At 44.6% G+C, this 15491-nt stretch overlaps 1 protein-coding gene across 5 annotated transcripts; it reads left to right on the forward strand.

The window, feature by feature from the left end:
- Positions 1-99: 99 nt before the first annotated feature.
- On the forward strand, positions 100-14557 carry mical1 (microtubule associated monooxygenase, calponin and LIM domain containing 1). Of its 5 annotated transcripts, none has more exons than XM_037481186.2 (25): positions 100-163; positions 756-891; positions 2995-3281; positions 3575-3782; positions 3999-4106; positions 4227-4322; positions 4455-4610; positions 5259-5359; positions 5624-5881; positions 6582-6697; positions 7207-7333; positions 7660-7738; positions 7922-8069; positions 8251-8441; positions 9387-9499; positions 9741-9788; positions 9892-10135; positions 10499-10566; positions 10856-11600; positions 11680-11801; positions 11888-12001; positions 12510-12603; positions 13009-13102; positions 13368-13441; positions 13709-14557. In XM_037481186.2, exons 3-25 carry the CDS (start codon positions 3033-3035, stop codon positions 13900-13902), a joined length of 3747 nt encoding a protein of 1248 aa, XP_037337083.2. In that variant the 5' UTR covers positions 100-163; positions 756-891; positions 2995-3032; the 3' UTR covers positions 13903-14557. The 5 variants fall into 5 exon arrangements, with proteins under 5 accessions (XP_037337083.2, XP_037337080.2, XP_037337082.2 ...); XM_037481183.2 differs by having other exon boundaries at positions 756-857; XM_037481185.2 differs by lacking the exon at positions 100-163 and adding an exon at positions 171-321.
- Positions 14558-15491: the final 934 nt, after the last annotated feature.

The raw sequence follows: 15491 nt of genomic DNA on the forward strand, positions 1-15491 counted from the left end.
GAAAGAGCAGTAAACAAATAAGGTAAGTGGCTCCCTGCTGTGAAGAAGAAGCGCGACACCTTAAAAACCCCGCCCTCTGGTGGTCACGTGTCGTCAGCCGTTGCCAGAAGCTCCCGGAAGAGGCTCCACGCGCGCGGTGTGTGCGCGCGCGCGAGAGAGGCAGGTGAGCCGCCGCTCGCTTCGTTACACCTATGTAGTCGACATTAAGGCAAACAGCCATGCAAACGAAACCTCGACCACACTTTAATTGGTGCCAACCCGGCTGATGTTACCGTTACCTCGGGACGCGTTTTCTGATCCAACTTCGCTCACATTTGACTTGTAAGAAAACATCCTGTTTGTAGTTTTTGTTGTCATTTTTTCTTCTTCTTCTGTTTGTTCGTTTCGTAAGTTATTTCGTATTAAGTTGTAACATTTGTCGGTAGGTTTTTGTACACTGTGATGTGCTGAAACTTTCTAATGACATTCAAATTGCGTAACAGCTTACTTTCACTGAAAAGAGAACGGAATGTAACGATATTTGCTGCCTCATACGTCAGCTCGCATAGCAATATTTTCAACGTCTGCGCTGGCACGAGGTGACGTTGTGAAATCAACACAACTCATTCAAGTGTTGTCAATGCAGCCTTCCCGTGCACAGCCACACCTCACCAGCTTCCATTATTCTGTGTGAGGACATTTAAACGCTTTGATTTCTCTCGGTACATTGAATATTATTTATTTTCTATCCCCGCTCCATCCATTTTCCTTTTTAGTGTCCTCTATCTAGAAACCTGGCGGGCTGGAGATCAGAGTTCGATCCGACATCCTGGTTGACGTTGCCAGGGACACTGAGCGGAGATTACGCTCGAAACCAGGTGGGTCAATCGGATCCGACACGTGGAAAATTAGGTCAGTTCACCCTTTAAATCCTGGTTGCTTCCGCCCCATCTTGTCCACAGAATTCCAGCTCTAGCTCTAACTTGCTTACCACAAGTCAGATGATGATGATTATGTGTGTGAGAGAGAATGTGAGTCTGTGTGTGTGTGTGAGTGAGTGAGTGAGTGTGTGTCACTTCATTCTGCATCTATCTGCAAACTATTTTTAGTAGCCTCACAAAAGGTGATTCTAACCTCATGGGAAGTAGTTTATCCTTTTTGTGTTTTTGATGTATTTCCTGTTCAAGTTTACACAACAGTTAAAATACAGCAGCCTCCTTTTGAAATGAGATAAAAGATGATCGGCCGAGTTATTTTAGTCTTTTGACAGCTCGTCTTGCCGTTTTATTCTTGTTTTTTCTCTGGCAGAACGCTGACTCCATTTGCAGCCCGTTAAGAAATGGATTGAGAAACCGAAAAGGGGACGTTTACTGATTTATTTATTTTTAGATTATGATCATCCTGTAGAAATCAAACATTTTATTGGCCTTTTGTATGATTATTTTGAAAAATTGTGGTTCGTTAAAGTTGGATTACGTTCACCTCTGCTCTGCTTTCAAGTTGAAGCCTTTGTGTTGAGTCTCCATGGCATAGAGCCTCCGGCGTTGTTGTTGTTGTTTGACTTTTGTATCTAGTAACTGGTTTTTAGTAACTTGAACCATATGCAACAGAGTTAATGCGCGTTGACACGTTCTCCCCAAGTCAGTATCTATGGCATCAAGGCGTACGAGAGAAGAATGTTGGTCTTAAATACGTGTTCCAGCAATTTTCTACACCAGCACATTCATGCGCACACATGATGCAGCGGTCTGTGCCTGTAATCACGTACTCAGGTGGAAGTCAGGGCCTGCAGAATTATGAGCAGAAGAAAATTGCTGTGAACCATCGTCACCAGGAAGTGATGCCTGTGTTTTACTTACAGGAAATGTGTGCTGCAAACCTCTCCACTGTACACATACTGTCTTGGTGTTTGCACATGGCTTTTATTTCAAGTCGCAGCTAGAGAAGCGTTGAGATGTGGTGGGTATGTATGTTCTGTGGAAATGGTGCTATTTAAAGGCTTTTATTGTTTTAGTATATTGTTATGATCTATTTATCATGCTAGCTGTGGAGTCAGTAGTTTGCAAACATAACCTCCCTTAAGTAAATGTTGACAGATTGTGAGCTTCTAATTATACCAAATCATTCAGATTATAAGACAGGTGAATTATAATTAAGAAACAACTACTCACTACTTCTCCTGTTCTAAAGGAGCTGCAACGTTTAGTTCAGCGGTTATTCTAGTAATGACTCCGCTGTTGCAGGGATCTCGATGTGAGAATTCCCTCCCTCACCTTATCGTACATTGCAGAGAATTGAATGTATTTGGCCTTTGGACTGTAGTTTGATAAATGTTTTACAGACCAAGCCATCGATCAGTTAAATGAGAGAATAGTGAGCAGATGAAGCAGATTATCTTATAAACTAAAAGTTCTTCTTATGGAAGTTTTGTCTTTAAATAATTCTATGGTGTTTCATTATGCCGAACTCTATGCAAACACTTGCCATAGTATGATACTTAACAACAGCCAAACACTCAATAATATCTGATATCCATTTTTACTCGTGTCAAATCAATTTTTTTTTTATTGTTCGGTTGAGGTGATACTCATAAGTTACTTCGTCCCAGACATATGGAAAATGTTACATACTCATTGTGTGTTTCAGCCCCTTTGTTTCCATTGCACTCTTTCACACTGCACATCTCCTGAGGCAGTTAGACAGAATAACACCTCTGCTGTGGGTGTGTTGTTGCAACACTGCAGAGTATTCGTTAAAAAGAAAAGCCGCAGAAAACACATTGAGGAAGTCAGTCGTGACTCCAAGACAAGGAGGTTCTACACATTTTAACATCTGGACTATATTTAGACGAGCGTGAGAAGACTTCCCACAACAAGGTAGACGGCTCTATAAATGGTAACAAGAAAGGCATCAAGGGCTTTGTAGCCCTTTCGTCGGTTACAGTACTCGTATCCCCTCATCCTAGTCATCTGCAGGACGGAAGTTTTAAATAGCTCTGCTCACTTCCTCTTTCAGAGTTAACCATACGGACCCAGTGACCTTCATCGTTCACCATGGATCCGGTCAACCCGTCACACCAAACCTTTGACCTCTTTGTCCAAGCCCAGAGTGTTAAGGATGTGAAGCAGCACTTTGCTGCGCTCTGCCGACAACTGGACATCAATCCCAAGGATTTCAGGAGCTTCTACATCAAATTAAAGCAAAGACTGAACTACTGGAAGGCCAAAGCGCTGTGGACTAAGCTCGACAAAAGGGCATCTCACCCGGATTACAATCAAGGAAAAGCCTGCACCAAAAACAAGGTAGTGGCAACTACAGACCTGCTTTGTCTTCTTGTGTGTTTAAAAAGGATGTGGTCGGCTTTTCTTAGTTGAATAATATTTTATTTTCATTCTAAGAAGTCGCACACTACACCGGCTTTAAATCCGGTTCAGTTTTGTTTGTTGAGGGCTCGAGATAATCAAAAAAAAAACGACCGTAATGAACTCTGAACCATGCAGAGAATCTTGCCCACATTGCCCCGCGGGACTTTTACCCCGAAGCCTTTATTCTTTATTTGGCAAATCATCCATGCATATTCCTCTCTCTCTCTCAGTGTCTTGTGTTGGGTGCTGGGCCATGTGGGTTGAGAACGGCCATCGAACTGGCCCTGCTGGGGGCTCAGGTGGTGCTGTTGGAGAAGAGAGAGAGCTTCTCCAGAAACAATGTCCTCCACCTGTGGCCCTTCACCATTTACGACCTCCGCGGGCTCGGAGCCAAGAAGTTCTACGGCCGATTCTGCACCGGGGCGCTGGATCACATCAGTGAGCGACTAGCGCTTTTCTCTGCTCTCACAAAATCATGCAAATTTAAGGACATCTCATGTTGGTTATATATCAAAATAGTCAGTATCAGAATTCATTATTTAACTACAGCACAAGCTCAAAATATGCATAATTTGTCTGTTTGCATAATTGTGCACTTAGTATCCTGAAGAACCCCCAAAAAATATTCTGATGAAATTGACATTGTCTTTTCAGGCATCCGTCAGCTGCAGTTGGTTCTTTTGAAGGTGTCACTTCTCCTCGGGGTGGAGGTGCACACTGGAGTGGAGTTCCAGGGCTTGATTGAGCCCTCGGGAGAAAACGGTACTCTCATTTGCCAAAGAGCGGTCACTCTGTCTATTTATTTCTTAGCCATCATCAAACCATCATCAGTATGTAAAGCAGCAAAGTTGATATCATCAAAGTTTGATGTGTTCCTCACAGGTTGGATGGCCAAGCTACAGCCAGGGTCTCATCCTGCTGCATCCTTCCAGTTTGACGTATTCATCTCTGCTGGAGGAGGCCGGTTTGTCCCTGACGGTGAGACAAACTGATTTAATTTGTGAGGTCTGGTGATTCCACACAGTCACAAGCTTCCTCTGGCAGCTGTATTCAGTAAGTGAGCATTCATCAGCCCCATTTTCGTCTTCTCGTCCCTCCTAAAACCACCAGGTTTCAAGCACAAGGAGCTGAGGGGCAAGCTGGCCATTGGCATCACGACCAACTTCATCAACAGGCACACGGCCGCAGAGGCCCACGTAGCAGAGATCAGCGGCGTGGCCCGCATCTACAACCAGAAGTTCTTCCTAGAGCTGCTCACTGAGACGGGTAGGAACTCCTCTACACATCTACTGCTCCGCTCCGCTGGGTGGAAGATAAGCTGTGAGGCAACCATGTGCTCTATTTCCAAAAAATGGTTTTAACATGTAAGCAAGAAAAGAGGAAATTGGTTGCCTCAGAGTAATTCATCTCGTACCAATGGCTTGCACTTGCGTGCGGACAGGAATTACAAGAGTCACTGAGCCACGTCTATGCTAATAAATACAGCAGCACTCTTATTTTCATTCGACTTTTGCCGAAATAAACCCTCAAGGCATGAAATTAATGCACACACTGTCGGGTCGGATTCAATGTGCAGTGTGAAAAGGGCAGCGAGGCCTTTAATCTACGTTCCAATCCTCAGTTAATTTCCTGTGACAGCGCCAACCCAGATGAAATCCGCCCTTGTTTACCGACTGCCTCTGCACCCTGGTTTGCAACATGCCTTACGGGAATTATGCAACGTAACCCTGTTGAAACCCACTTGTATGACTTTTTTAATTCCCTCTGACCCACGAAAACTAGTACAAAAAAATGCAAGCAAATTAATCCTGTAGAAAAAAACAAATCACTCTGAAATTGCAGCTGTTGTTGAAGTCGGCCCCCCCTGATTCTCCCACACTTTTTATCACGCTCTCTCGCCATCGTCCGTTCCAGGTATTGATTTGGAGAATATTGTCTACTACAAAGACGACACCCACTACTTTGTCATGACTGCCAAGAAGAAGAGCCTGCTGAAGAAGGGGGTCATTAAACAGGTGAGAACAACACATCCATCAGCAAGAAAAGGTTTCTTTTTGGCACGCGCTGCATTCTTGGCCAGCGAGGGGAAAAAAAGAAATAATCCGGGTGGATGAGACGGCCCTGCAGGTTGTCCAGGGAGAAAAAAGAAAAAAAAACGTCCTTCTCTGCAGCCCGGCCCTTGTCGTTAAAGCTGCAAACCAAACCTGAGAAGTTTCACTCGTACATCATAACGAGACAGCGCGACTTATGCGATCGCGCCTCTCACTGTGTCTCTGCAGGACTACAGCAACGCAGAGGAGCTGCTCGCCCCTGCAAACGTGGACCGCGAGGCTTTGCACCGCTACGCACACGATGCTGCCCACTTCTCCACAGGTGGCAAGCTGCCCGACCTGCAGTTTGCTAAGAACCACGCCGGCCAGCCAGACGTGGCCATGTTCGACTTCACCTGCATGCACCGTGCGGAGAATGCCTCTCTGGTCAGGGAGAAGAGGGGGAAGAAATTGTTGATGGGTCTTGTCGGAGATTGCCTGGTGGAGGTAGGGGCGACATCTGTAGAGAGAGATTTAGATTCTTCACTTGAGCACCGTGGCTCAAGGGTTGGTGGTGTTGGTAGATCATTCGATCCTTATATTTTTTTGTTACATGTAAATATTTCAGTCTGCATAGATGGGCTGGCGGTAATGCATGCGTTCATGGTCCCCAGGAGATGAAACCCTCAGCATCAGTAGCAGGTTCACATTTGGGGTTCTGAGTGAAAACATTGCAATCAAATTTGGGACAGAGATTAAAGTTCTCATAACTTTGGCGATTCTCCTGTTTGAATAGCACTAATATATATATATATATATATAAAGCCGCGATTTATTTTCATCAATTCAGCCGTCGCATACAATAATTAAAGCCCCCCATATCAGCTTCATCTGTACTTACTGTGCTAATTAGCATATTTTCTAAGTACTAATAGGCTAAACTCGTATCTTAAATATGCAAAACATTATATTTGAAAAACATCAGTGTTTAAGCATTTTCATTGTGAACATTTTTTGATGTTTGAATATTAACTTAATAACCACTGTGTCTCCGTTCTGCACCGTGAAGTCTGAGTGTTTGCATGAAGACGACAGCTCTTTTGGAGCCGTTCCCTTTGGTTTCCACATCACTTTTTCTACATGGCACGCTGTCGACTGTCAGGTTGTGCTATGTGTGCTATAATAAGTCGTGCCCTGTTGTCCGCAGCCTTTCTGGCCCCTGGGCACCGGTATCGCCCGTGGGTTTCTAGCTTCTTTTGACACGGCGTGGATGGTGAGGAGCTGGGGAATGGGGGTCCCACATCTCAAGGTCCTGGCTGAGCGGTGAGCCGGTTTCCGAAAACCACCGAACCGCAAATGATATGATGCTGCTGCTACTTCCGGTTTCTTACTTCCCCTGTTGTGCTGTTAGTATGACGTTTTGAGTCTGAGGGGAACTGAACAGATATTTATACATTTCCAAATGAATGGACCGCACTGAAAGTATTGTAAAGAGTAGTGGCAACATTTGTTAGATTGCTTGTGGATATCCTGATCATCCTGAGATGATTAATGTGATAGTTGCTTTGATTGAATAATTATAAAAAACCCTAATGGGAATACACATCAAAGTATTGAAAAACTTACTGGTTATTTCCAACCATATAGACAATAGTCATCTAGATTAAAAAAAAGAGCCTACATGCAGAGTGATTTAATCTCTCAGTAAAGCTAAAAGTGTGTAAAGTACGCTGTTAAATGCAATCTCCCCTCTGTGTTTCCATTTATTGATTGATTCGGGGTGGGGGATGTGCTTGGCTCTAAATTACTTTTGTTTCTTCTCAATCCTACAGAGAAAGTATCTACCAGGTCCTGTCTCAGACCACGCCTGAAAACACCAGCAAAAACTATGCTGGTTACAGCATTAACCCCAAAACGCGGTACACAAGAGCCAACCTGTCATCCATTCAGGCCAACCAGGTCAGAACTGTTTTCCTTTCATATTTAAACAACACAGTCACTCTAATCGTCAAAATAGGCTTTATTTATGGAAATAAGTATTTGTTTAGGTAACTGCTCCATAGATATTTTATTCTGCATTCCTCATTTTCTATATATATTATTTAACTAGAACTGCTAATATTCATAATTTCTGTGGCTTGACAAAATATAATTGTTGTCTGAATGGTTTACAGTAAAGAACAAGTGATTGATTGAATTGAACAATATATTTGAAATTCTCTTTGATGAACTCGTTGAGGGTTAATTTAGTCCGAGTGTATTAATCTACCTGTCACTTTATTCAGGTACAGCACCTCTATGAGGTTACTCAATCCAATCCATCGATGAAGATACAGAAGAGCGAGTTGGTTTCAGTGCGTAAGGGTGAGCTGCTCTTCATAAGTCGCTCGAGGCCTGTGCCATGGCTACATTCAGCTGTGTTGAGTAAAGGAGGAAGTGCAATGTGGTCATAAGCGACACCTCGTAAAAGAATGAACACACTCTGAAACTGCACACGTGTGTTTGTAGAGCGTGGTCTGATGATTTAGTTTTTGCTTGTGTCCTCAGATTCAGTCAACAGTTTTACAGAGTTGTTGCGATGGTGTAGGAAACACACTGCGGGCTATGACAACGTCAATGTGAAGGATTTTACACAGTCTTGGAGGTCCGGGCTGGCTCTGTGTGCTCTCATCCACCACTTCAGGCCGGAGCTCATGTGAGTTGCTCTTCTTCTGGCATTGGCCTGCGAGATGTCTTTAACACAGCTCTTTTTAAGTTTGCGTTCAATATTTACATTTAACACGGCACACGCAATTGTCCTCTTTGCTACGAGAAGTCTGTCCATCTATACGTGATAATGTAGGCTAATAATCCCAGCTATCCTTTTTCCTACACAGTGACATGTCCACTTTGGATGATTCCAGTGCTGTTCACAACCACCAACTGGCCTTCAGCGTTTTAGAGAAGGAGCTGGGCGTCCCGCCTGTCATGTCTGCCACTGATTTCACTGAAAGTGGTCAGATAGACAAGTTGTCCATGGTCCTGTACCTCACCCAGGTCCAAAAGGCCTTCAATGGGCCAGCAAAAGGTAAAGGTTTAGGGGTACAAGACCTTGTCTGTTCACCACATTTTAATATATATTAACCGATGTCTTTTTAAATGCTATTTATATTATTGTATATTTCTGAGGTTGGCTTTTGGTGACTGCAGCGTCATTCTTGGTTGCTTAGACACTGCAAAGCATTAGCATTTACTTAAAAGGGTCAGGTGCCTTCCCACGGAAATGTGTTGAGAAGCGATCGAATCACCGCTGTCTCTTTAAGAGCCCGTTACCCAGAATTCATTCGGCTTACATGGCTAGTGCTGTGCTTGGAGCCAGCTCCACTGGTAGGGCTGTTATCCTGCACTGAGCCAGTGGAGCAGCAGCAGCAGACGGAGCCGACAGTCACCGTGTGGACGGTGATTATCAGGTCGGATGGGGCTGGCGTCTCTCGTGGAGGATCTACTATTCCTGCACGCAGGGAGGATTTGTTTGTAGCAGAGGTGTTTTTATAGTCTTTGCAGCGTAAATGTGTGCCCAGCGTTTAAAAGGCACCGAATGAGCTGAAGTGGGTGTGATGAATGCTGTGTGTGTGTGTGTGTGTGTGTGTGTGATGCTGCTCTGCTTGGGGTCCACCGCCTGATGTGCAAGCTGGAGGGAGCTGTCACTCTCCGGTTACCTTAACTGAATGATGGGAGGATGGGAGGGGTATTCAGGGCAAGAGCTGACGAGTTTTTATGTGGATTTACAAGTTGAATTCAGCTGCTGCGGCGCTACAGAAATGACAAGTTGGATGTTGGACGGGATATTTATATTCCTGGGAGTATCAACATAAAATGATGCACCTTGAAGATATTAAAGAAGACTTGGAATATTTCAAGTTGCTAAATGCAGAGCTGCAAGTAGGCCAACACTGAGGCTCAGGTGTCTTTGGTGTGCAGCATAGTGCTACAGTAAGGTAAACATGAATTTGCAATTTACTGTCTTTCTTAGCTACAGAGCTAGCTGCCTTCCTGCCGTCGACCAAGCCTCTGAGTTTCTCCCAGACCCAGTCAGCTGTTCTTTTCCTGAACAAGCTGAAGCTCAACTCTCTGCAAAGGCGCAAGGTACGCCCTCTGTGACTGTGTGTGCACTGTTTACACAGCAACCAGGAATGTTTTTTCAAGAACAGTGGCTGGAGTTTACGTCTGAGCCTTCAGCTCTTTTGCCATCTGCGACTTGCATCCTTCCTTTACCTGTGTGAACTATTTGGGAAAATTGTTATTTTTTCATAACAAGAAAAGTTGGTCATTAAGATGTTTTATTATTTATACATAACCGGTCAATGTTTTTTTATTTCCTCTGCAGGAACAGCTGGCAACTGTGAAGAGAAAAAGGATGGGCGATGAGGACATTGTGCGTTGTGCAGCTTTCTGTACTCGTCTCATTGTGCCTTTTCAAATTCCTTGCATGTCTAACCTACTTTGGCAATAAATGTTCCTGATTCCTTTTCTCTCAGTTGGAGGGGCTTCCCGGTTCCCCCGAGCCCAGTCCTACACCGGATCCGGCTCTAGATCTGGAACCTGCACCTGAACCTGGTGCGTTGATGACAAACAGCGATGAGTGTTACTTCTGTGGTCAGAGGGTCTACGTGCTGGAGCGCATCAGTGCTGAGGGCAAGTTCTTCCACCGGAGCTGCTTCACCTGCCATCGGTGCAGCGTCACTCTCAGACTGGGAGGGTACACCTTTGAGCAGACTACAGGTTTGTCTTATAAAATAATCACTTTTCCATGTTCACAGGAACTATTGGGATACAAACACCCCTTTTGAATTATTGTTTTGATTCTTTTCTTTTTTTTTTTTGGCATCTATAAATGTTGGATGTAATGTTTTGATTATTCCTCGGTTCAAGTGTAAAGCGCTCGCATTTCTGGGTTAAACAGCAATGTTAATTGCCAAGTGAAGAATCGCTTATTTATTAATTCATGAAATTAATAATTTGCACAGAGACCCACCGAGAGGGTCAAAATGACATTAATAATTAAAAAAAGAACAGTCTTTCTTCTTTAGCACCTCCAACATTCTCTTGTCTGACTCCTGCTCGTCTGTGCGATGTCCCCCTCAGGGAGATTCTACTGTGAGTTGCACTCTGAAGAACTGGAGCTGGTAGACAGCGCTGAAGCGTCGTCTAAGGTGGGTCACCGAGCAGATGCCCTTCTAGCCCCTTCCGCTGCTCGGACTCCGTGTTGAATCCCTCTGTTCACAATGCTCGAGTGACACAATCTTCGGTTGCGTGATAGATCGTCCTTCTGGTGCCCGCTCTGATGTCTTCAAACTCGTTCGCCGCAGTTGGGGCCCCAACTAATGAGAGTTCTAGTGTCAAAGCCACTGGAGTCTGAGGGGTGGGGGGGGGGAGAAACAAAACGTATTAAACAGGAGCTGTGCTCTTTCTTCTCTTTTTCTATAACATTTCTTTACTCAGAATTCCGATGGAACCAACGAGGAGAACATGCTTTCCAGTGATGATTACACGCCGTCTCCATCAGACAAAGAGTCTGAGCATACTCTGGACTTTTGTCCCTCTGCTCACTCGCAGTCACATACGCCTGAAGACAAGGACCCCCATCTTCTTGAATCCAAAGAGGAGCCCGAACAACCACGTAGGTCCAAATCTCCTACTCATCCCCCACCTGAAACTGAGGTTTGTCCCGTGCCAAAGCCCCGCCGCTCTCAGCAGGCGACACCCAGTCTTCAGCCCTCTCCTCCGATTGCGAAACCTCGCACAGTCCAACTTTTTAACCCCTCAGCGACCGACGCGCTCACATCTCCAACGCTCGATAAGGCGCCAGACTCCCGTCCAAAGCAATCTCTCCGAAAGCTTCAGCTGACGGATCAGGAGAAGAGCGTCCTTGTGAACCTTCAGAGCCTCAGCGTGGACTCTGACTCTGAGACCCCCGGCGGATCCTCCTCCTGCTCCTCTTCTTCAGCGACGGCGGGAGGTCGGAGCCCTCCTAAGCCAGAGGGCACCAATGGGCAGGAGGAGGACGGCTACTGGAGCGGGACCACCACAAACCACATGCGGGACCAGAGGAACCGGCGCTGCTTCAGGAGAAAAGAGACGCCGAGCGGGCAGGCCCGCGTGCGCTCCAAGTTCTCCCCCTGGAATCTGTCGTCCCCGAGAATCAGCAGAGACACCCGGCTCAGTGTCCTCGTTGATCCTCCAGCGGGTGAGGAAGGGCTCCTTCTCTTTGATCTTTGGTGGAGAAAAAGATTTGACTCAACATCTGTCTTGCATTTGTACCACAGAAACAACACTCAGACATGCTCACAGCGCCTCCGAAGAGGGCGGGGACGAGGAGGAGGAGGAGGAGGAGGATGATGATGATGATGAGATGTTTGAGCAAGATGTTGACTTGTTTGATGAGAAAGTAAGGAGAGGAATAAAGCAGATATTTACGCGATGGTGAGCCTGTTCTATTTAAGCTGCAGTAGACTTACAATGCTGACACTGTAGTTTCAGACGGTGCCGTCAGACCCGGTTGAGGCTGAGAAAATGGAGTTGATGAAGATGAGGACACTAGAGCGGCGAGCCAAGACGTGCGAATTACAGCGATTGCGCAACGCCCAGGTCAGTGTCTCTCACAGCGTTGCAACACCCACAGCTGGTTTATGTTGTATTGGTAAGTGGCTTCTCCAATTTCACCCACTGACTCATTTGCATCTCAAAAACACTGTAAAACATGAAATAAAAGCACCCCTACAGGGACTGATTGTTCTCTAGACAAACATTTCTCAATTAAAGTCCAACCTTTTAAATGTGATGCAGCGGCAGTGTGACATGTTTGGTTTTCATTATAAGTAACTTTCTGAATTCTAATAAATCAGTAAATACTATGGCGGGTGAGATTAAACACCACCAACGCTAAATCTATCTGAAGTCTCTCGTGATTGGATCTGCAATTTGAACCCGGCGTGAGAATGGCTGACTCCTACACTGGCAATTATCCAGTTATCATGGGATGTATTTATATTGCTCTTGCAGGAAATTGCCATCAACAACTACCGTTGTATTCAAATAGTGATTCATCAGATTTACCTCAAGCCCCTTTCTTTTTTTTGTTACCCGTGGTTTGCAGTCCATCCAGCGGAGACTGGAGGAGATCGAGGTGACCTTCAAGGACTTGGAGGATAAGGGAGTCGTGCTGGAGAGAACGCTGCGAGGAGAAGCTGGTGAGAGCATCCGCCCCGCTAACGGCAGACTTGTTGTTTTCCACAGATTCTATGTTTCCATGCGACTGAAACTAGTGGTTTTGTGCTGGAATTAAGATGCCGACTTGTAAATTAGGTCCTTACTCTTCTGGAGAAAAATAAAACCCCCAAATGAGCTGCTGTTGATTTTAGAAATTAATAATTAAATAAGTAAACAACTAGGGAGTGGCTGCTCGGCAAATGGTAAATACGCATTTAGTTAATTATGCATAAAAAAACAGAATACTAAATGCATCAATTTGACAACTCTGCTGGATTCCAATAGATGTGCTTTCTTACATGGGTTTTGTTACTGGGCAGTATGGAGATTCCATAGACTCTGTCTGACACCATTGTTTCCCCCCCCCCCCCCCCCCCCCCTTCCAGGCAGCGCCGGTTCTCCAGAAATGATCGAGAACTGGATCCAACTGGTCCACGAGAAGAACGCGTTGGTGTCTGAGGAGTCTGACCTCATGGTGGCGTGAGTGTGCAACTTTTCAAATAAGAAGGGGGGGGGGGGGGGGGGGGGGGAGGGAAAGAGTCACCCACGCTAAAAGCCGGAGTAGTCATGCTGGTAATACAACACAGCTCTTGTGCAAAGCAGAGGTGACACATTAAGGTCACAAGGGGGGGGGGGGGGGGGATTACTGTGTGTTCTCACCTCGTTGGCACTCGGTCATGTTTGCAGTCCCACTGTATGTGTCACATGACCTGCAGCCACAGCAGAGTGTTTGTGTTTCTCTCAGGTCTCGGCAGCTGGAGCTGGAGGACAAGCAGAGCATGTTGGAGTTGGAGCTCAGGAAATTCATGGAGCTGAATGGTGTGTACTTTGGTGCGCGTCTTGAATAGTCCTTTTTGATTTTGAAGCAGTTAGTAGAGATCAGTTTGTGCACAGCCAAGGCTGTTGAGATAATCACTGCTGATGTTTTCCTTTTTTAAATGATCAACATCAGTGCTCTGGCAATGCATATTATATTTATTAGCTTTGGCACTACCAGCAACCCGTGTCACGTTCTTGCCTGTGATAGGTGAATTATCAAGATTTCCTATAGCCACAATACAGAGTGCCTGTGTGTTTGTATGGCAGACAAGACACCAGAGCAACAGGTGGAAGAAGAGCGGGTCCTTCAACAGATGATCGACGTGGTGGACATGAGGGACTCCTTGGTGTTGTTCCTGGACGAGAAGAGGCTGACGGAGATGAGCGAGGAGCAAGAGGCCTTCTCCATCATGGAGGCCAAGCGGCACTCGAAAGCGGGAGCTCAGGTCCAATGGTCGTAAGGCTTCCACGCACACGTGCATACTCTGCTGTGTGTGTGCGCGCTTTCTGTGTGGAAAAGCCCCCCAATGTGAGACTTGACTCCTGCAAAGCCAAAGATGATACAGAATGGTCGGGGAGGGATGAGCGGTCCCTCTTTATACAATTTAGGAGAAGTAACTGAGGCTTGTGGAGACCTGAACCTGGGAATCTTTGTTGCCAATAACTGCTGGGCTCAGCCCTGCAGCAGACCACGTATTGAATAGGATGTTGGTTTTTTTTAGAAATATTTTGGTGAGTTAATGCTACTGTACACAAAGTTCTATGTTTAATATTTGTAGAAAAAAAAAACAGGTAGATAAGATATAACAGTTAAATTTGTTCCAATTTCTTTTTTTTATTCATTTTTCTTTTTTGATTTTTTATATCTCACTCTACCGTTAGCCTTGTCCTTTTACAGAGAGAGACTTACTGGACTGGTTAATCTATTTATAAATGCTATCTTTTATCTTTTGCAGGTGTTCCTATTTATGTGCAGGCAGAATAGCCAAAAATCAAATGAATGAACAGTTTGTTTGTTTTCGTGAGAAGGCGCCTTATGCATTCATCGTTCTGCTGCAACTTGGTGCCGCCTGGACGGCACATCACGATATATCAAATAAAGATCTTGCACTTTGATGTTTTATGTTTCTTGTTTTGATAAACCCTGAGGTCTTATTCTCTCTGGTGTTTTCTCCCATTCTGTACGTCACCTTGGTAACCTTTCAAAAGTACTTTCATTGTGACATATGAGTATTGTCTCATTAATATTCAAGCAGCATTTTTTTTTGCCTATTTAAAAAAAAAAGTCAATTTTAAGTAAATAAGCTAGTAAATCTAGCTGTCAGGTTTGCAGTGGCTCAAATAGTATATGATAAAATGAAGATACCTCAAAACTACTGTAGCAAAGTACCAGAGAAAATGCTGTTAATTTTCCATTTTTGGGGCCCAACTTGTGTTACTCTAAACAGGAAGGTGTTCTTGTTTTAACCTCAGAAGTAGCCGATCAACAGGTACTCGTCCAAACCATATTTTTTGGACTGGTATTTTAATCCTATAAATGGAGAATTGTGTCTCTAGTTTTATGCAAGTACTTTATTCCCTTTAATCTCAGGTTATGTAAGCAGTGAACAACCTTTGCACAATTTCAATTAACTTTAGAACTTATTGAAAACCTTTCATTTTTGTTCAGTGCCTTTATGTACCGAGGAGCTTTTTGTTGAATGATTTCTGAAGGTCTGTGGATGTAATGAGTCTGACCCGTTATGTAAGGCATTGAACACTTACCTGATCCTGTTAGTCTAATCCCATTGACCGTGCTGTTAGTCGCAATAGATCTCTAAGAGCCTGCGGCAATATTAATTGTTTTGTTTTTTGGACGGCTTTGTCCCTTTAATGACACAATTAGTGATAATAATCTGACACGCTTAAACCTGAAATGAACACAATGTAAACTGGCACTTGTCCCCGTCGGAAAACTAGGAAAAAGCTTCAACTTGAACTTAACTTTATTCACATTCAGCCGATAATACTTAATGTATAATTTAATAACATTTTACATTTTCACTTAATG

Source organism: Pungitius pungitius, chromosome 1, assembly GCF_949316345.1.
Source record: "Pungitius pungitius chromosome 1, fPunPun2.1, whole genome shotgun sequence".
Lineage (NCBI taxonomy): Eukaryota > Metazoa > Chordata > Actinopteri > Perciformes > Gasterosteidae > Pungitius > Pungitius pungitius.

Coding starts and splice junctions, on each gene's coding strand:
- mical1 (XM_037481186.2), top strand. CDS start 3,033: ATGGATCCGGTCAACCCGTCACACCAAACCTTTGACCTCTTTGTCCAA. Junction 5,882..6,581: donor TCGGAGATTGCCTGGTGGAG/GTAGGGGCGACA, acceptor TGTTGTCCGCAG/CCTTTCTGGCCCCTGGGCAC. Junction 8,070..8,250: donor CACTTCAGGCCGGAGCTCAT/GTGAGTTGCTCT, acceptor TTTCCTACACAG/TGACATGTCCACTTTGGATG.